The 21,144-nt window shown below is 35.8% G+C and overlaps 4 protein-coding genes across 14 annotated transcripts in view; 1 reads left to right on the forward strand and 3 right to left on the reverse strand.

Annotated features, from left to right (window-relative positions):
- The window catches only part of LOC121997728 (RING-H2 finger protein ATL67-like), a 168,632-nt gene that overhangs the window by 139,726 nt on the left and 7,762 nt on the right, over positions 1-21,144 (reverse strand). The window lies entirely within an intron of this gene.
- Positions 2,647-4,635, reverse strand: LOC121995230. Its single transcript, XM_042549019.1, has one exon. It carries the CDS (start codon positions 4,633-4,635, stop codon positions 2,647-2,649), a length of 1,989 nt encoding a protein of 662 aa, XP_042404953.1.
- On the reverse strand, positions 6,706-14,209 carry LOC121997719 (tRNA(Ile)-lysidine synthase-like). Of its 11 annotated transcripts, none has more exons than XR_006116356.1 (13): positions 13,987-14,209; positions 13,706-13,900; positions 13,540-13,624; positions 13,077-13,152; positions 12,324-12,491; positions 12,133-12,235; positions 11,594-11,703; positions 10,475-10,564; positions 10,269-10,349; positions 8,885-9,703; positions 7,175-7,670; positions 7,019-7,099; positions 6,706-6,883 (listed from the first exon to the last, which is right to left on the reverse strand). XR_006116356.1 is itself a non-coding variant. In XM_042552302.1 (12 exons), exons 1-11 carry the CDS (start codon positions 14,126-14,128, stop codon positions 7,578-7,580), a joined length of 1,962 nt encoding a protein of 653 aa, XP_042408236.1. In that variant the 5' UTR covers positions 14,129-14,209; the 3' UTR covers positions 6,706-7,506; positions 7,572-7,577. The 11 variants fall into 11 exon arrangements, 5 of the variants coding, with proteins under 5 accessions (XP_042408236.1, XP_042408234.1, XP_042408232.1 ...); XR_006116353.1 differs by having other exon boundaries at positions 10,245-10,349; XR_006116355.1 differs by having other exon boundaries at positions 6,706-7,099.
- Positions 14,495-21,109, forward strand: LOC121997725 (protein SGT1 homolog). Its single transcript, XM_042552311.1, has 10 exons — positions 14,495-14,732; positions 16,056-16,125; positions 16,862-16,986; positions 17,293-17,449; positions 18,607-18,703; positions 18,927-18,989; positions 19,230-19,365; positions 19,774-19,856; positions 19,977-20,081; positions 20,806-21,109. Exons 1-10 carry the CDS (start codon positions 14,573-14,575, stop codon positions 20,911-20,913), a joined length of 1,104 nt encoding a protein of 367 aa, XP_042408245.1. The 5' UTR covers positions 14,495-14,572; the 3' UTR covers positions 20,914-21,109.

Genomic DNA, 21,144 nt, shown 5'->3' on the forward strand with positions numbered 1-21,144 from the left:
ATTTGGTAATATCTTACACTTCCTACATGAGTGGCCCCCTCGATTGTCATAAATCTTCGTGTTACTCGCCTGTACCAGTCTCCATATTGACTATGATAGTGTTGGGTCAATAAACTAGTATTACTGTGAACCACAAATTGTTGGCGGTTATTCCAAATGTTAATCTCTTTTGCCCATTCAACTCTCCAATCAACCTTATACTTTCCGTTTTGACTGGTTGAATGATAACCACAATGACGAAAAGGAGGAACATGGATAAACTGGAGCCAGCCGAATTGCCGTCGTACCCTATCTGGATAATACCATTCGACGACATTGAAGCATATCAAGGGTACTCGAGCTGTCCAAATGTCCTGCCCGGATAGACAAATCGGATCTAATTGGTGAATAAATTGAGCATATGGCTCCCAAGAGATCTACATAAGGTCATAACAATTAGTCTTTACATTAATATAGCTAACATTATAAACGACAAAAGTTAAAATAACAAAGATCTTACTTGGTGGTGTGTTTGAACGTCGAATTCATATCTCCATCCCTGCAACGTGAATCACGGTGATTGTCGCGCTTCTTTCTTACCTACCCACCTAAAATCATAATTTTATTAAGTGAATGAGCATATAATACTTTAATCTAAATAATATGAACAAATAACTATTGCACCTAGTCCCGAGCGAAAGCATGGGTGTGTGCTCTATCCCACCCCTAATAATAGGACGACATTGAGTGAATCGCTCCCATGCCCATAGCTGCAGAAGCAATAAGGGACCCGATATCTGACTAATATATGGGTCAACGGCATTACACAAATTGCGGTATAAGTATGCAAGGCATGCGCTACCCCAACTATACTCTTGCATGCGATGTAAATTCTCAACAAATTGAAAGAACATGCCGTGCACATAACCCTCTGTTTTAGAGCCCATCAGATCACCACCTATCATTCGCAATATAGTGGCGCGAACATAACACTGTATAGTTTCGTCGGTTGCATTGGTGGGAAGTTTCGTTAGATCGAAGGTTTTAGCCAGCCACCCAATTGAAAGACGTCTCGGCTTCATATTAGAGGGGTGTAGAACTTGATCAATGAACCTTAAACAATAGTCATATATGTCAACATTCGCTCTACCAGATATCGCTGACCCATGTATAGGTAGACCCAACAGAACTGCAACATCTTGCAAAGTTACTGCCATCTCTCCTTCGGACATGTGAAATGAATGTGTTTCCGACCTCCATCTCTCAAGAAGAGCAGTAATAAGTGCTCCATCAATACGACGATATCCAACCTGGAAAACCCCTAAGAATCCCGCTACGCTCATCCAATAAATAAAACGATCATTTTGAATATTATACTCATTTTGATGTAGACTGGTTCGCTTCACAAGTAAAGGTTCAAGGTAACTGGTGTCATATGACTCTCCGCGACTTGCTCTAACCTGAAGAAACATTGTACAACAAATTAATTTTATCATAACCATAACATATGTGAACAATACAATAACAAAAAAAATAACGACACAATTTATTTTATTACCACATTATCCCATACTGTTTCGGATCTATGCGACGTCTGCAGATGTAATAACTCGCCATCAACTGGACCTGGATGTCTAAGGTAATCGGCACGTCCAGGCCTGCGGTCCATATCTATACACAGATACAAATGAATATATGTATATCAAATATTATATCATACTTACACACATAATCTTTATAAATATAAGTACGGCATACATAATATCAATAATGTCTTACAAAGTTAATTAAAAACCACATGTCTTACAAAGTTATAAAATATTTTAAGTTACACACGCACAAAAAGAATTAAACACGTGGACAAGTTTTTCTATTATGTCCAGGTTGCCCACACCGTCGACAATGTTGCACTCCGCTTGTGGATGGTCCAACGTCCATCTCATTTCTCCTTCTTCCCACTGGCTTACCCTTTTTTCTCTTCGTGTCTGGGTCAGGTATTAGGCATCGACCATCATCACCTTCCACAATTGGCCAATAGGCCTTATTACCCAAGGGATGAAAACTACTTCTATAGCATTTGATCGTAGTTGACAATAAATACACAGCATCTATATAGATAAAATAATCTCTTCTAGTTGCCATACATGCTGCTATTGCATGCGAACAAGGTATCTTCGTCCCCTGAAATTTTCCACAACTACAATGTTGAAGCCGAAGATGTACCATTTGCTTATTACCTCCTTTTCGCATTTCATGGGAGTATCCAGTCTTCACTTCAAAAACTCCATCTTCACGATTAAAAGAGGTTACCTGATGGGTGTACGCAACTTTCAAACGTCTATCAAGCAATTTGAGGCACTGCGAAGTGTACACTTTGTCATTGGCCATCTGATCAGAGTACACATTTCTTCTGTTATCAAAGTACTTGACCATGTTATAAAATGTGTGCTCGATAAGGGCAGCAACAGGTAAACGACGTGCATCTTTCAAAACTGAATTAACACACTCAGCTACATTTGTATTCGCATGCCCATATCTGTGACCCCCCATCATGGGACATTGACCATTTTTCTATTGGGAGCGATGTAATCTAATTCCATGCCTCATCATTCCTCTCTTTTAGCCGCTCCAAAACTCGCTCACACTTTCTTACTTGACACGTCCTCCCTATAATGTGACATCGGTTAGATGTTGTATATAAAACATGTATGTATAAGTATTAATAGCATTGCGAAGTTTTGTAACCGTACCAGCCTTTATGAGTAAATTCTTGAGTCCAACATTTTTGAAGTGTGTGTTAAAATTGCTGGCCACATGACGGAGGCAATAGCGATGTTTTGCATGAGTTTCATCCCAACCGAGATATTGATTATTCATTGTCTGCATAATTCCAATATGTCTATCGGAAATGACACATATACCATCACACCTTACTACATGTGTTCGAAGGAGCGCCATGAACCATCCCCAACTGTCCACATTCTCCGATTCTACCAGCGCGTAAGCCAGTGGAATCACAGAGTTATCTCCATCAATGGTTGTTGCAGTTAGGAGTGAATGTTTATACTTACCATAAAGGAAAGTTCCATCAATTTGGATCACTGGCTTTGTGAGCTCGATACTGTCGATAGCTGGTTTGAATGACCAAAATAGTCGACGCAAAATTTTTTTGTTGAATTCAATTGCACGATGCCTGACATGAGTGTGATCATCGAATGCCCACCATACAACACTTCCAGGATTTGTCTGTTGCAGAGATGCAAAGAAATTTGGTAGACGTTGGTATGATTCATCCCAATCACCCCAAATTCTAGCAATAGCCTTCTGTTTAGCCTCCCATGCTTTCCTATAGGAGGGTTTGAAATGCAACCAATTGTGAATTTCAACAATAATACTTCCAACTGACTGGGATGAATCTTTCTTCACCCCTTCCAATATGCAGTTGCATATAAAGTTTGAGTCCAATTGTCTATGATCAAGCGATATAGCCCTCGCAACACATGTGTGTGGACCTTTATATCGTGTTATGCCCCATCCTCCACCAAGTTTCTTTAGCCTTGCCGCGCGTAACTGCCAACTACACCCATATTTAGTGTTCCTACATACGACTGACCAAACACGCGAACTTGACTCAGCAACTTCATATTCTCGACTGCAATTCAAAGAATACTGTTTAACTGCATTAATTACATCTTCCTTCTCTTGAAACTCCAATGTTGTATCAAATTCTGTACCACCTACCATTCCAACTGTGTTACCCACTGATTCGATCCAATCTGCTGAAACAGGGTAGTTGGCTCCCACAGTAAACTGAAATGCTTCAGGCACTTCGATCATTGCCTCTTCCTCACAATCGTCTTGACCGAGTAGCCCATCACTATCTTCCTCTTCTGAAGGGTTGGACTGACAATCATTTGTTGCTATCGGTATGTCAATGCTTTCAGGTAGTGGGACATCTGAATGACTCAATACACGAAAAGACTCCATAACTTCATGTGATGGACCAGCCTCATCATAAATACTTGCGCCGAGACTTGGTTCAAATGGAGCTTCAGACAATGCCTGATTCAGAACATACACACTTTGTCGATCACATTGTAGAGTTGAATCACCAAACGGTTGAGAACTTGGAGCACATACACTGTGACGACTAGGCAGTATAAAAGGATCACCAATTAGCTCTGAAGTAGGAGCATATACACTATGCCTACCACTTTGCATAACAGGTTCATGCAGAAGACCCAAACTACGATCACAAAAACTTCGTCTACCACCCAGCTCTGCCTCCTGAGTACATACACTTCTCCTACCCTTAACTCGATATTTTCTAGTTTTCACATATAGCTGAGGATAACTTGTACTTTCAACAACAGCAATACTATCAACAAGGGCACGTATATCATCACCATCTTTGACCTCCATACAATAATAATGGATGTCTCCATTTGACATACAAGGCAATCTGTATATTATATCAGATATAATATCATCTGATCGGAGTTCCAATTTCTGGCTTATGGACTCAACAAGGTCACTATACTCAAAATTCTCTTGCAAAAACACTACCCGATGCGACCCTCCTTCATAATCTGCACCGTGCTCACCCTCAACGATCCTGCCTCCATAGCTAACAAGGACTTTTATTCTTGAAGTCATTCTACAATAAATAAGTAATGGTACACCGAATTTTAAATAAACTATAATTTATAAACATAAAGAAATTCTCAACAAACAAAATATCATAACACGTTTTTTTAATTAAACTAATGAAATACATTATTTTTTATTTTCACATCTCTTAAATTAATATTTTTCATTAGTTTAAAATTCAAATTTATTGTCAAGATAAGGTTATTTTAAACACATCAAAATTTTATTTAATAATAAACTAAATGTACTAATTACATTATGCTTAATAATACTTTAAAAAAAGTAAAAACCTATACAACTAAATTACTAACGAGTTATAATACAAATCTAATATAAAAACTACATAGGATACAAACACTATATATTTTCACTACATTATTTAATATGTTTTTTCTTAGCTTTATGGATGTTCTTGAACAAGACTTTTTTGAAAGACAATGATTTTCTTGATCAAGATTATTTTAAATCTTATTCAACTGAAATTATTTGATAGATCTTGAGAAGTTTCCTAATTTTGAACCCATTATATGTTAAGAAAGAGGCATTCGTCCAAGGTAAAATAACATTTGTTTATTACACAGCTTGTTTTAATTGAGTTATAAGGGAAACGTTATTCGATATGAATACAATTTTTTTTTACAACTTATGATTTTCTGGTTTTTTTTGTGCTAAATTTTAATATAACAAGAAGCTCATGATCACAATTATCATGTTCGTTTCATCATTTTTTTATTTCTTTTTGTTATTATTGTCATAAGCATTTATTAAATACTTTTGATCTTGTTATAGGAAGCCAAAAAGGAAAAGTAAGAACGAACAGAACATTATAAAGAATTTATAATAAATGATTATAAAATAAAACAAAAAAAAAAGACTTATAAAATTATTAGCATCCTTGCATAACTGATTAGCACAATTTATGAAATTAACTATTCAACAGAAAAATCGATCATGCCAATTATGAAAACAACGTTGCTCAATCACTCAACAGACCGTAGAATCAATCAAGACATGAACCAAGTTCTCCTCACTAAAATTGCTACATCGTTATACCCTCTAAGCTAGGTTTATAAGAATCATGCCTTTGCATAGCGAAAAATAGCAACAATTATTGAGAACTCATCTGCTTACGGATATTGCACATGAAACATCCTTACCGGTTCTTAATTCATTTATTTAAAATTTAAGCAACCGATACCGGAAGATAAATAAAATTTTAATCTACTTGTAGAAATGCTCTCGAGATAAAAAAATTACCTGTTTTATCACGATTTTGCTCTTCCTAGCTCGTTCGCAGCCTCAATTGCTTTGAAAGCTTTCGCTTCAGAGCCTCGCTTCACATTTATAAAGAGAATTGATGCACTACGCATGTTAATTAATCACTGTTCCTCAATTAATCAATTTGTCCTGCCAATTTGATTCCGGCTCATTTAATCAATCAGCAGGATTCCCGTAATATGTCAGCGAAATTTCCGCGCGCTGTATGTCAGCGAAATTTCCACGCGCTGTATGTCAGCGAAATTTCCGCGATTAAGATTCGATTTGATTTCTCTTTGCATGCAGCCGCGTCATGCAAATTAAACTTGTCCACAAGCGGAGTGCGAAACCAGATGCTGCACAATATAAAATTAATAATTATATATTTTTTTTAAAAATAAAACTTAAGCAAATGACATTAAAAAAAATTACCGGGATTTAAATCCCGGTAATTCATCATATCCGGGATTTAAATCCCGAAATTTAATAAAATAAATTAAAAAAAAAGAACCGGGATTTAAATCCCAAATATGAACACCTCTCATCTATATTTGTAAAAAATTTTAATTTTATTTATTTTTGTAATAACTTTACTGTTTATATCTATTTTAAAATTTTTCCCACTATACTCACGGTAGCAACTTTGCTAGATAAAAAAATGAAGAAAAGGCTACGATTTTTTTTAATTAAATTGTGATTGTTTAAAAAAAAAAAGTATATTTTTTATTATTGAATGCTTATAAGTACAATGATTGCAAAACATGTTCAGAAATACCAATTTATTAAAAGAAACTATTAAAATTTTAAATAAATCTAGCAAGAGGTAACATGATATGATCTGATTATCAAAATTAATTAACATTAATTAATACAGCCAACACAACACATCATGAATTATTGCACTATGAGACAGCATGAGGATCAGTGCCCATCTCTTTGTTGTTTGCTTTTTCTAACACAAGGATCCCTCAAAGCTCATATCAATGAACGGTCAACACTGGAAAAGTTAGAACCAAGATTGGATTCTTCATCAGTCGAAGAAAAACGACGCGTGAAAAGAAACAATAGTTGGTAGATTTGAGGAGAAGACAAACAAAAATGTTCATTTTGTGTTGACGACTGAAGCACGTACGTGGAGAGTTCACTTTGGGAGAGACAGTAAAGTTGCAGGGCAGTTGCTCGATGAGTGGTCCTTTTGGCTCTATTGGAAGACCTTATCAAACAAGAAGTCAATGAGATACAGCACAGGTATACTGTAACATCATCTACAAATGTGTGCAGAGAGTACTTTTTTGGAAAAGACGTCAACAATTGCTTTGCATAGATAGTTTAAGAGCTGAAAGGATATCACCAGTGTTGAATAGCTTGTGAAGAGTTCATGCAAAGCTGGTGATTATGAATCTCCAGCATCCTTGAAGCAAAATGGATCTCTAAAAGTAGTTCAAATGTTCTACCACTTATCCAACTACCACTGCATGAGTCCTGTACCGAGTCGAGTGGCAGCTGTGCCAGGAACATGAGATTGGGCCCACAAAATTCTGACTGTTTTAGGCTAGCTTCAACCAAACATTTGCTTCATAGTTCAGGTCTTGTTGAACTTAAATCTCTATTCCAATCTACCTGGAAGGAGTTATTGTTTATTCTGCGATTTAGAATGGCTATGGAAAGTTGTTTTCTAGGTTCACCTGATTTCAAATGTAGGAACTATAACCTCCTCCAAGTGGAACTTTGGGCTTGAATACTGAAACTGCTTCAAGGAGGGGACAAACACTGAAACCGATGCTCTGAAGATGAGAAGTAAAAGATTAGTCTGCGCGAATTGCAATACATTTTTAACTTAGAATCCATGACCTATTCAATACGAAATTCATTATTTGCACTGTGTTTTCTTGTTTTACAATACTATCATCCTCTGATTAAGGCAATAAACAAAGTTCTACTAATAAGATTCACTGGGATTACAGATTTACAAAGTGAACCTGTGATTGTGAAAGCCCATTTTCTTGTTGACAGTAGAAGAATACATACAGTATCTATGCAAGGAAAAAGGAACAAAGAAAAAAAAAAAGAGTTGAAAAGCTGTTTTATGGCACATAAAATATGGAAGAAAAAAAACATTCATTGATGTCCATTAACAGTTATTCTAGGAGTACTACAATGAATTTAGACTCCTTTACATTGTTCAATCGATGCCCAGTTAGTTAGAGGATGACATATTTACTAGCAGGATCAATTCCCGACGAGCACATGCCCTTAGAGAAAAAACTCCTCTCACTCCCTAGTCACTTGGCAGTCGGCTATAGACGAACCTCATGATTTACCTCCCTTCACATAACTTGGGGACGGACTATAAGGGGCGCTTGAGGTGAACATAATCATCTTTTACTACAATCATCGGTTTATGATTCATGTAGAGCAGATATAATGACCCTAGAATTTTTTAAAATAAAGTATCTCTTGCTCATTATTGAGAAGCACCATACATAATAATGCATTATTTTTTCCCCCGAAATTTATCCTTCTCACTTAGTTCAGTTAATAGATTAATGGCACACATTAGTCTAGGAAAACTACATTTATGATCAATGAAAGCATACCAAAAACATGGAAAGTAATTCTTAGCAAGATTTAGATTCCAAATAAGATATTGTTGTGTATATAATAAATTACACAAGGTTCTCAAGTATCAATCCTTTCAAGAGAATTTCACCTCAAAATATTAATATCAACTTAGACACTAACATTCAAACAAGCAAAATAAAAAAGACCATCCATAGCTCAATGCAATAAACTAATATCTACTTTGATCTCTTTTCTACCCCTCTTCAATAATCCATTTTAGATATTCAGTGAAACATATTCACTGAGAAAACCAAGCACACACTAACCTGCTTGGGAGGCTAGATTTTTACCAAAAGTATAGATGAAAAGAATAATGCACATCAGCCACAAACATTTCATGAATGATTAGAAGTAATAAATGTGTCCAGAAACTTACTGGGATACTAACAAGTAAACCTTCTGAAGTAACAAGCACAGGCAGCCCCTTCCTTGCAGGCAGTGGAATTGATTTCAAAACCTTTAAAGCACTTTGTGCTGACCAATGAATGAATCTGAAATGCTCCATTTTCTTTTCTGCAGTTTTAATCAAGCCATTTATTGAGGTGTCAGCATAAGCTCCGACATCTTTAGATACTTGGTTCTTCAAAATATTTCCAAGAAACAACCAATCTGCCTCAACCATACATCGTACTTGAAATGTCATATCTGGTTCAACCCTGCAAATTTGACAAGACTGGTCTTGTATTCCCTCCAAAGAATATCCATCTCCTTCAACATGTCCATGGATTCTCCATGTGACCAAGAACCTGTTCATGAAGAAACATGTTTGCCCAGGAAGAATACTTATGCTTGGAGCACCAGCACATTTTACCTTGTGTCTCAAATCAGGGTCACTTTCAACTCCTTTGGAACTAAACTTCTCGTTTTCCTCTGCTTGCAACAAGGAGATAAATTTTAATGTCGAGTCACTTATAAGATTACGCCTTCTTGCTTCAGTTAGAACAGACACAGAAGAGTTTGCATGCATGAGGGATACATCAGAAGCTTCAAGGAAAAATTGATCAGAGTATGATTTTGCATCTGCAATTATCTGATGAATCTCATTATGCAACAAAGATCTATCCCCAGATGAGTACATCAAAGACAACCCCATCTTCGATGATTGAAGTGAATCAACAGAACAACAAATCAAAAGTTTTGTGCCTTTGGATTGTGGAGCAGGGGAAAGGTAACAGCCAGCAACAGTGAGTGAGGTCTGTGGAATTGCAGAATAACATGATTAAATAGAATTGACAAAACAAGAAAGTATTCCTTTTGTATATATCTATTGAATTTATAGTTTTAACTAGCATGTTCAATGCAATTGATTTCAGAAAACCTATTTTGATCATCATTTTGGAAAAACTAAATAAACCTGAATGAATCATCACTATGCTATAAATTGAAACAAACCAGTACTCATGTTTTAGCATCAGGGAGCATAGTTTCATGTGTGTTGTTTTGCTTCTAAAGGACCAAATTTCACTCACAAATTAAAACTTGCTGTAATTTCAAATAGATTATGTTCAATTGTAGTATATTTCAGAAACTTCCCAGCAAATAAGTGAATAGTTATATAACTCCAATAGCTAGAACTACAGAAGTATTGAACCCACAAAATTCAAAATATAGAAGGCAACTAATAATAAAAGAAATAACAGATTTCCACCAAGATATTTGGGTTAATACCTCACTAAAATAATGATAATAAATCAATTCTATTCGAGATAAGTCCAACAGGAAGCAGAGTAAAATACCACAATATAGAAAAGCTGAAAAACCTTGCATGGGAAGTTCCGGATGTAGTCCAGCAGCATCTGGGAGGTATGCCCACGAATAGGTCTGTGCCTTTGGGAAATGAACTGTAAGTTAAGATTAAGAATTTATTTAAGAAGTCAACTAAGAACTGGCATACAAAGTAAATGCCAATATGTCTCTCAAGTGTACAAGGCACTTTCAGGATAGAAAGAAAATGAGCAACTGTTACCTGTAAAATCCATGCTGCATATCTTGACAAGCAAAGGTCATCAATGCAAGATGGCATTAACTTCACTAGATCAATAACTGCATATCCAAGCTGCAACAGCAACATATAATTAGCTGAAGATAGTTATCAGTATAAAGATGTCTTTTACTCATGTTTTCCATCAAATTAATTTGGTTTTTTGAAATAGTTAATTCAATGTGCCACTTACATCCAGTTATAACTTATCTACCTGATTATCACAATTCATAGTACAGTAAACTTGTTCATTCCAGCTCTAAAATTTTCCACTTTAAATATCATACATTTGTTGACAACAATAACCCATGGTCACTTCCACTAGTGGGCATCTATAAACCACCATTGCTAAATCAATTCAAATGAAATCTATCAAAACTGAAAAAATAGTTTATAGGTTTATTAGTTTTGTTTTATATAGTAAGTGAAGTCAACAACTTCTGTTTGAAGTATATATAATCACTAAAAGCCAATACAATAGACACATTCATCATCAGGTCATAATTCCTCTATTATGAACCAGTGATATAATAGTTTGATTTTTTTTCATAATGTATATGCATCTCCCAGTGGCTTGGTTGTTGTTGTAATGTATATGCATCTCCTATTGTTAAATTATATTTTGATCGGACCTTTTCTTGTTAATCAGCAGAAACCATGTATTTTGATTGGGCTTCTCTTGATTTACATTCATGTTTTATTTTTTGATTTAAAACTGAACTGAACTTAAACAAAAGTGATAAATTTGTTTAAGTTTCAAATCTTCTGAATTGATTTTGGTTGAGTTTCAGTTTGGAATATTAAAACTAAAAAGTTTCAAATTTCCCTGTGAAACCAGTAAACCAGATCCACTTCCATGAATCATATACATTTTTTTTTACTTATATGAGCTAGTTATAAGTGAAAGCAATCCCAGTTCAAATAATACTAATCCACTCAATACAACAACAAACTCAGATAGACTTCTGCTTTGAATCCACTATCCAGTAGGTTCTTAACTTGCAACCTACAAAATCCATGACCTCAACAAAACCTGAATCATATCAGAAAATATGCTTCAAGCAGCTTAATCAGAGGTATTTTCTGTAGAAGAATCAAACCTACCTCCATGATGGTCACAGAGTCCTTTATCATCTTAAGGCAAACAGTCTCAACATATGCACGAACTAGCCGACAAGCAGAGATAAGTCTATGTGATTCTAATTGAAAATGATCTGGGAGAAGAAATTCAAAGACACAGCAATGTGAATATACTAATATAGATTGAAAAAAGTGTCTATAAATAATCATTAAATAGTACACATGAAAGAATTGAATCTTTATAATTATCGTACCAAAATAAAAAATGAATATAAGTTTTCATGAAGGGATTCACAAGCAGAAGTTCTAAGCTTTTAGGATCCTTTCATAATGTTTTCAAGTTGCATCTATAGGTACATGTAGGGGAAAAAAGTGCATGATAATTTTTTATATATGCCTCGGTCACAAGGAATACATAATCAAGTAGACTGATCCTTCTTCAAAAGTGAGACATCAGCATTACCTGGTGTGAAATATCAAACATTACCAGGTTATCTTGATATAGTACCTAAGTTATCCAACAACTTATATCAAATCAAAAAGATCTAATATCTAAGTATTACCTGATGAGAAGCTCCTTAGACTGGCTCGTATTCTGTTACGAGTGTACAACGGACTTTGATTTGTCGGATCTTCCACCCAATCTTGGTTAGCTCCTTGGCATATCTGGAAACAAAAGTATAAATAATAATAAATTAGTAATCTAAACACGCACACAGTTACCGAAAAGGCTTAAGATGTTATAGTAACTCACATTGTACATGTCATCTTTATTAAATTCTAGCATAGGTCGCACCAACAAAATACCATCAGAATTCTCACTACCTCCTAGTGGCAAGGGAAACAATTGTGAGATGAATGCCATGCACGAAAGTCCAAGAACTCCACTATTACGTGATAATCTAAGAATTAAGAGCTCCACCTGCAGTAATTGTATTTTCAACAAATAAATTAAGATAAGAATTATGAGATACCCAAAATTCTAGAAGCAGTCAACTAGGAATTTTTACTAAGAGACAACCCAATTTCCAAAGCTTTCATTTATTAGTTGGCAATACTAAGAAACCACATACATATAAGAGCATCCACACCAGCATCCCTATCCAAAATGCATAATTTAGGGTAAATAAGTTACTTTATTAAATTTGGATATCCACTTTTCAATACATCATATATCAACTTCCCTATTTCTTCTCTCTCCTCTATAATGTTTAGGGAATGGAATCCATTCCCTAAATTTAGAGAAGTACTGTTCATAAATGCATAATTTAGGGAATGGATAAGGTAGCTGATGCAAAGATTTTTTAGCTAACCTATCCAAAATTTAAGGTAAAATTTTTGAATAGAGTATCTGATGTAGATGCTCTGAAGAAAACATCTAAAATGATAGTAAGCAAGTTCACACACAAAGTACCAGAAGAAAAGGAGAGCACAAAGATATGTACGATTCCTCTACTTGCACTGAAAATTCTAAACTTGTGAGCAAACTGAATTAAAGAACTCAGACCTGGTCATCTGCATGGTGTGCAATAAGCAAAACTCCAATGTGTTGCTTGACACAGACATCCTGAAAGATTTGATACCTGAGATTTTTACTAATCAATCACAAACTAGTGAAGGTGCAAAAAAAAAAAAAAAAACTCGTTTAAAAATCTTATGGTCTTAACAAGTGTTCAGAAAGAAGCTAGATCCACCTATTTAAGTTTTCCTCCATACTCATAACTTACAATTCCATATGGTTACTAAAATCCAGTATTCAATCAACATGTACAACACGTACAAAACTTAAAAAAAACACACAAATTAACAGTTAGACCCTAGTAAATTGTTGTTAGAGTTACACACTAGTTTGATTGTTTATCTATTTCCAACACCAATTAATCAGGTGCCTTAGAGTAAGTTCAAAGAATTACATTGACGATAGCTACATAGAAGATTTAATTCTGGAAGGGAAAAAGGAAGTAGAGGACCTCATTTCACGAGCAGCCTCTTGTACATGACCATGCTTCGGCCGACCATGCGACCAATCACAATTCTCAATCTGGCACATGATACCTAATGCAAGAAATTCCAAAATCACTAATATAGAAACCAGGAACACGACATGCAAGACACAAACATGCAACAATTGATTACCCATTTTGTTAACTCTATCACGAACCAAAATCGCCTCCTCCGTGCTCTCGGCCCGCAATCTATGGTCCACTATGATAGCCACAAGCCCTTCAATAAACCCTGAACTCTCGGTCTTGCCGTTGAAACCGCTCAACTTCCATCCCGCCGTTAAGACGCACAGTGCCATGCTATCTGGGCCGCCCGAGACACCCAAAGCTGCCGGCAAACCAAATAACTTCATTCATTAAAGTAAGGAAAGCACGGAAAAGCACAAAAAGATGAAAAGGAAGATATTTGAGCACCGATTCGATGATGGGGTTTAATTCCAGCGATGGTCATTCTCCGGCCAAAGGCCTCCCTGTACTGGGAGATGTCTGGAGCGGAACACCTGCAGAAGCAGCGTCGGAAAGTTGGGTGCGGCGAGAGACGGAGTACGCACTGCATTTGCTAGGGCTCTTGAGGAGTTGAGAGCGGCTTTGTTGCTCAACCAACTAGAGAACGATGGCGGAGACGATAAGAGGAAGCGGCCAGTTTGGGCTTCGCTCCTGCAGATCGGAACCCGTTTGTATATCCAATAGCCCATTCATCAAAACGGATCGGGCGTAAGAAATACTTATCAAGTATGGGGTACGTTTGTAAAGGCCGAAGCAAGTACCATACGCAGTCTCGTGATTGGGTCGGATTAGAAGTAATCCGAACCCGAGAAAAAGGTAGGAAGGAGCCCGCTGTTCGTATCGGGCGGGAGGGAACCGAGATTACACATCCGACTCCGAAAGCACACAGGAAGTCTCCAGAATTATTTACAGCCGCCGCCACGGTTCTCCAATTAGGCTTCCGTTTCTCCCCTTTTCCAATCTCGATCTCTCCCGCGCGCGATATCGTTCGACCATGGCTACGGATCTCGTGACGAAGGCGAACGAGGCTTTCGTCGACGACAACTTCGACCTGGCTGTCGATCTCTATACGCAGGCCCTCGAAATCGACCCCAAGAACGCCGATCTGTACGCCGATCGCGCCCAGGCGAACGTTAAGCTCGGGAGTTTCACCGGTAACTAATCATTGATGAATCGCCTCAAGCCGTCTTCGTATTTATGAGTTCCTTTACTTATTTCTACTTTCTTCGCCGTTTGATAATATCCGTAGATTAAGCAGAGTTAGGGTGTGTTTTGGGTTCCTGAATGATTAAGAGTATGATGTGGATAAGCAGTACAAAGTTACTTGGAGTATGTTTTTTCTTTCTGACTATTTGAGAGTGAAAAAGTTTACTGAGATTTTCATTCTAGTCGGATCATAATTGATTTGCATCTTTTGACACAATTGTCGAGGTATGATTATCGGTAAGTTCTAGTCGATTGTATCTGCTGGAATTCATCTTTATATTTCACTTCTTTTAAGTAGAATCGTCCGGACATGATTAGTAGGCAGATGCTTAAATTTTTTTATGTTGAAAAATTGTCCTTAACCACTAAGTTTTCGTGTTAAAAACTAACGGGAATATCTTCAAGTTATTACATAAGCAACACTGTAAAAAAGTAACAGTGTGCAAACCATGGTTAAAATTATGGATGTTTTTTTACCAACAAGATGAGCAAGGTTGATAAGGTTCATCAATCATCATTTTCTTGTTTTTTTTTTGTGTGTGTGTGTGTTTAGTTTCCTCTTTCCCCTTTTGTATCTTTGTAGACTACCATAAATTTGGTTGGTATGCTTGGGTATCTATCGAATTGTTGCAATTGATGTTTGATTGCGAAGAGAACGAAGGTTTTGTAAAGTAGATTTTTATGATTTGACAAATAATCGAACTTATTCAAATTCATTTTGCACAAGACCTGTTGCATAGACTTTCATATTTTGTTAGTTTTGACTGTATGCATGTTACATCGGCAAATTCTTAGATGAAGCTGGCATTTGCAGATGAAAATATTTAACTTCATGGAACTTAAACTATTGTTTCTTTTTCAAAAGCAGATAAAAATTCTAGCAGCTTCCACTATGATGGAATCTTAAGTTTTTGCTGTCATCTTCTTGTTTCTCTTGAGCATCCCATTGAACTAGAATTTAGCAGTATTATTTATGGCTTATGAGTCCATAAATAAAATTTTCTATGAGAAATATACTTGCAAAATTTTGATATCGGATAAGATCTTTAGCTTTAGCATCATTCTTTTGAATTTTGCATGTTTGACATTAATATTTTCTGTCTAGTTATAATCATCCAAGATATTTAAGCATTCCAAATGAGTGGATAGCATTTAGAAGTCTTTCACACGCACTTTAGTATACAATGCCCACTCAACGAATTGCTGCCATTTGTTCTCCTAATCCTTGTATGTTTTTTATTCAAACTTAACCTTTTCTAGAAATTCTGCAGAAGCAGTTGCAGATGCAAATAGAGCAATTGAGCTTGATCCATCGATGCCTAAAGCATATCTGCGGAAGGGGTTAGTTTTTTTTTTTTTTTGTCACTTGTTGATCCTGTTTTCTGGATCATTTTATGGTTATTTTTATTAAATTATTTTAAATTCAGATGGCAAGCTCTGTTACTTCTTTGCTATAGCCTATTTACATATGTAGCTCTGTTTCGGTTTAAAATTTCAATTATTTCACAGTTGATAATAAGGTATACTTTACATGCTTGAAGTTAATTAGTAACTAAATCAAGCTGTTTTGGCAGTTCATTTCATTCTAAGTTGTTAAAACGTGCACTTGAGTGAAAGCTTTATGTCAAAATATTAACTGTGCTGATTTGTCTCAGACATTGATTCCATATGATTTCCTAGTTGACAGGCAAGCAACCTTTGGAACAACAGATGATTTGAACTCTGATATCGAGGTGGATGATAAAGTGAAACGAAAAATACTTCTAATTTTAGAACCACTACACTCTAAGTTGGTTTATAATTTAAATTTAGTGAATTGGAAGTTCCCTTTGATTTGATTGTATAGACAGATTAACTCAGCCAATGTCTTTCATGTTTGTAAAAGGTTCTACTTGGCTTTAGTATTAGTTGAGAACTGATTGGATTAATTTGTTATTCCTGCCTAGTTCTGCTACCTTTTAAGGCTATATTGTGTGTTATTTGTGAGCTTGAATTTTTACTATCACTTCATTGCTCAAAAAATGCTGGTGTGTTCTCACGCAAAGAAAGAATACTGACATTTGTAGGTCTCTAACAGGACTGCTTGTATCAAACTTGAAGAGTACCAGACTGCAAAAGCAGCTCTCGAAGCTGGTGCTTTGTTGACACCTGGAGATACGAGATTTTCTAAATTGATCAAGGAATGTGATGAACGCATAGCAGGTACCTTCTTGATTGTAGTATTATTTCTTCCATAACATGCATTGTACTAGCTATGTTTAGATGCACAGAGACATTGCATGAAAAAATTGAATGCATCCCTGATTATCTCATAAAACCTTTTGACATTTTTGTTTCTTTTCCAGTGAAAAAGGACCATGAATGAGCATGCTAAGAAATAGACTTTAAGTGCTTGATAATGTATTGTAGGTTGATTAGTTCTCAGATTTTGTAACTTCCTTTCCATTCTTTTTCATTATTTGACATTTATTCATCAAAATCTCTCTTTGTCCATACATGTCTATTTAGAGGAAACTGCTAACTTGCAACAAAAGCTAGTAGCAAATGCATTGCCAAGTAGAGCAGTACCATCATCAAATACAACTGCTGGAAAAACAGATGGGTCTCATGCAACACCTTATCTACGAAGTCAAACAAAAGAAGCACCACAAAAACCAAAATACAGGTATATGGTGGTTTATCATTTAATTATTAATCAGAGTTACATACCTGATTTCTCTTGATTTCATAGTCTGTTTTATTTATTTATCCTAGTGTCCTCATACATATATTCAGCATTACATTTCTTTTAGTGTAGCTTCCAAATAGGTTGGCACCGATTTATATGGTCTTCAATTATGTTCGCACATCTAAATATATACTGTTTAACTAAAATATATACGTATATATACTTTTAATCTAATTGGATAACTGTTCATTACTCATTTGTATTAACATTTTTATGAAAAAAATATAGCTCATTTTTAAAGTTTCTATTACCATTTTTACATTCAATAATTAAATCTCAATTAAAAATTTTAAAATATTTAATTACTATTACTTGCCTTTAAACAAATATCTTTTACATAATTGAATTTCATTAAGGCTGTGTTTAGTGAGGGGTAATAAGCTTTGTAATATAATCAGGATTACATTATAAGATTGATTACTTTGTTTGGTACAATTTTATACCTGTAATGTAATGTAATCTGTGTAATATAATTTGGATTACAAAAGACAATAAACTTTTGTAATCTCGATTACAAAGCTAATAGTATGTAATCTGGATTATATTTCATCCCTGAGATTTAATATGCTAAATATACCCCTAGTCCATTTCTTGCACCAATCGGTCCACCACGAGCTGCCGCCACCGGTCGCTGCTGCCGGTCGCTGCCGTCGTCGGCTACCGTTGCTCGCAGATGCTGCCGCCGTTGGTCCCCGACTGTTGTCGGCAAAGGTCACAGGATATTTTTGTGATTTTATAATAATATGAATTACATTCATTATAAAAAATAATGGTCACCAAACAAAAAAAATGTAATCACACTTTAATCAAAGATTACAAACATAGTAATGTAATATTAATTATATTACACTACAAATTTGATTACATTACAAGCTTGATTACATTACACCTAACCAAATGCAGCATAAATGTCTATATCCTTAAATTATGCTCACATTCTATTGTCCAACCCATGAGTAGTTGATTCCTTTGCACATGAGTACTTGAGCTTGTGGGTTTTGTAATTGGCAAATTGCCACTAATTTTTTATTATTTTTATTTTAATCTGCATTTTTTACTGGATTTAGTATACATTAACTCCATTTTTAATGCAGGCATGATTACTATAATACTCCTACGGAGGTGGTTTTGACCATTTTTTCCAAGGGTATTCCTGCTGAAAATGTATCAGTTGACTTTGGTGAACAAATAGTATGCTCCTCTCTACCAATTCATAGTCTTTTTGTTTTTTTTATTATTTGACTCTTCACTTAATTTAGTTGTATCATGGAAAAACCTGTGTTTTCTAAAAAGGTATAGCATGGTATGACAATTATCATAATGAAACACTTTAATTTAGTTATATCATGTTTAAATCCTTCCTTTTCTGTCATGACTTCTTTGATACTGATGATATAATTTTGCATCTTTTCAGTTGAGCGTTATCATAAATGCCCCTGATGAAGAGTATCACTTCCAGACACGTTTATTTTCAAAGGTCCACTTCTCTTGATGTTTCTTTGCTATTGTTGCTATGGTCAAATTTCGATTTGTGCCGCTCCGCCCCATATGAGTCCTATATTGTCTTTCTCAGTTGGGCAACACTTACATTTACTATAATTGTTTTCTTAATATGACTTGGTAAAATCATTATTGGATTGATTGATTGATGTTTCATAGTCCATCTGTTGCGATGTTCCGTCCTGATCCCATTTTAGTTGTATTTCTAAACAAACAGATTATACCAGAAAAGTGTAGATACCAGGTTCTATCAACAAAAGTCGAAATCCGTCTTTCAAAAGCGCAACTTGTTACATGGACTTCACTGGAATACAATGAGAATGCAGTACCTGTGAGGGCAAATACATTGCCAGGTACAACTTGGTGTCTCAGAATTTTGAGTGTGTACACTATTAATTGTTTTTTCGTTTAACTTTTAGATCTTTGTAATTAACAGTTGCAGTGTAACTCTTAAATCTTTGTACCTTTTACCAATTAGAATATCTGGTAGTCAAGGATTTTCATTTCTATTTTCCTTTAGGCTTAGTTTACTCAGATCCAAGATGGGGGCGAAGGAAGGGGGAGGGAAAGCAACATGAAAATGTTACAGGGTTCATGATCTCTGTGCAATTTTGTGATCCTTCTCTGCATTCCCTTTGTTCTCCTATCCTTCCACCTAAGTAAATCAAGCCTTATGTCCTAAAGCACATCTATCAGCAGTGATGAGTCAATTATTAATGTTTTTTTTTCACTGTGTATTGAACATGCTGTTGATCTTGCAGCTACCACAGTCCAGAAGCCATCCTATCCATCATCAAAGTCCAAAACTGATTGGGATAAGCTGGAAGCACAAATGAAGAAGGAGGTATGTTAATAATTTGCCATTGAAACTCATGTATTTCATGTCATCCCTCATTGAATACCTTGTAACTTTACGCTGCATGGCAATGCCTCTCTTATTTCTTGTGTGTCTTGTTTCTCTCAGGAGAAAGAGGAGAAACTTGACGGTGATGCAGCCCTGAACAAATTCTTTCAGGGTATCTACCATGATGCTGATGAAGACACAAGACGGGCCATGAGCAAGTCCTTTGTAAGACATCATTCCTATAACATCCTTGGAAATGTGTTAAATCAATGGTTATACTGATGCCACTCCAGGGCTAGCCTTTGTTTAACTTTTGAACGCGGAGGGTGGCTATAACCTTGTTACTCAGTGCTTGGATACGAGTATATGACATAATTGTGTAGCTTAGTGTCCAACACTTGTTTCTAAAATTTACAAAATTACTAGGGGAGTAGGTGTGTTGAATGATGGTATTTTTATATGGTTATGGAAGGAGTATAAGAAGTGTCCAAAGGATCAGTGATTATAACTGGGCATTTCTTCATTTTGCCTCTCATGTTTTTTTAATAACGTTATTAACATGACCTGCAAACTTTGAGAGAAATTTCCTTTTAACTCCAACCCCCCATCCAAGTTTGCTAACAGTTTCCAAATGACAGTTATGGAAGGAATAGGTGCAAAGTATCGGAGACTAGAATTAGGGCATTTCTATTTATGTGTAGTTAGGGAATTTTTTGCTTTGCCTCTCAACTTTTTGCTAACATTATCAAGATGACCTGTAAAGTTTGAGCAATTTTGTTTTTCAATGACTATTCGGTAGAGCAAAATGGTGAAGGCCAACAGTTGACATGTCACCATGGTGATCAACTAGATAGATTAAAAGCAAATGAGTTTTAAAAGCTGCATGATTATACACGCTTGTTTGTGATGATTCAGCAAGGTGCTAAACACTGTCTTCCTTTTGATGCAGGTGGAATCAAATGGCACAGTCTTGTCAACAAACTGGAAAGAGGTTGGTTCAAAGAAGGTTGAGGGAAGTGCACCAGAAGGTATGGAGGTTAAGAAATGGGAATACTGATACTAGTGTTTTTTTAGCACCAGTGTTGTGTAATTAAAGCGTGGAGCAATTTTCGTTTCTTTTTTAATGAGGATAGAAACAGAATGTTGCATGTCTTGCTGTCGATGACATTGTGAGCGTTGCAGTCTCGTCTGCATCGATACAGTAGGGTACTGCTTTCTCTTTTTCTTTTCAGTGATATTTCTGTTTTAAAATACTCTAAGGGAGTTGTTAACTGCTGTCAAACTACGC

This window comes from Zingiber officinale, chromosome 6A, assembly GCF_018446385.1.
Source record: "Zingiber officinale cultivar Zhangliang chromosome 6A, Zo_v1.1, whole genome shotgun sequence".
Lineage (NCBI taxonomy): Eukaryota > Viridiplantae > Streptophyta > Magnoliopsida > Zingiberales > Zingiberaceae > Zingiber > Zingiber officinale.

Coding starts and splice junctions, on each gene's coding strand:
- LOC121995230 (XM_042549019.1), bottom strand. CDS start 4,635: ATGACTTCAAGAATAAAAGTCCTTGTTAGCTATGGAGGCAGGATCGTT.
- LOC121997719 (XM_042552300.1), bottom strand. CDS start 14,128: ATGCAGTGCGTACTCCGTCTCTCGCCGCACCCAACTTTCCGACGCTGC. Junction 11,704..12,132: donor TCTAAGGAGCTTCTCATCAG/GTAATACTTAGA, acceptor TTCTTCTCCCAG/ATCATTTTCAATTAGAATCA. Junction 10,350..10,474: donor ATGCAGCATGGATTTTACAG/GTAACAGTTGCT, acceptor CTTAACTTACAG/TTCATTTCCCAAAGGCACAG.
- LOC121997725 (XM_042552311.1), top strand. CDS start 14,573: ATGGCTACGGATCTCGTGACGAAGGCGAACGAGGCTTTCGTCGACGAC. Junction 19,857..19,976: donor AAGCACAAATGAAGAAGGAG/GTATGTTAATAA, acceptor TGTTTCTCTCAG/GAGAAAGAGGAGAAACTTGA. Junction 20,082..20,805: donor GGGCCATGAGCAAGTCCTTT/GTAAGACATCAT, acceptor CTTTTGATGCAG/GTGGAATCAAATGGCACAGT.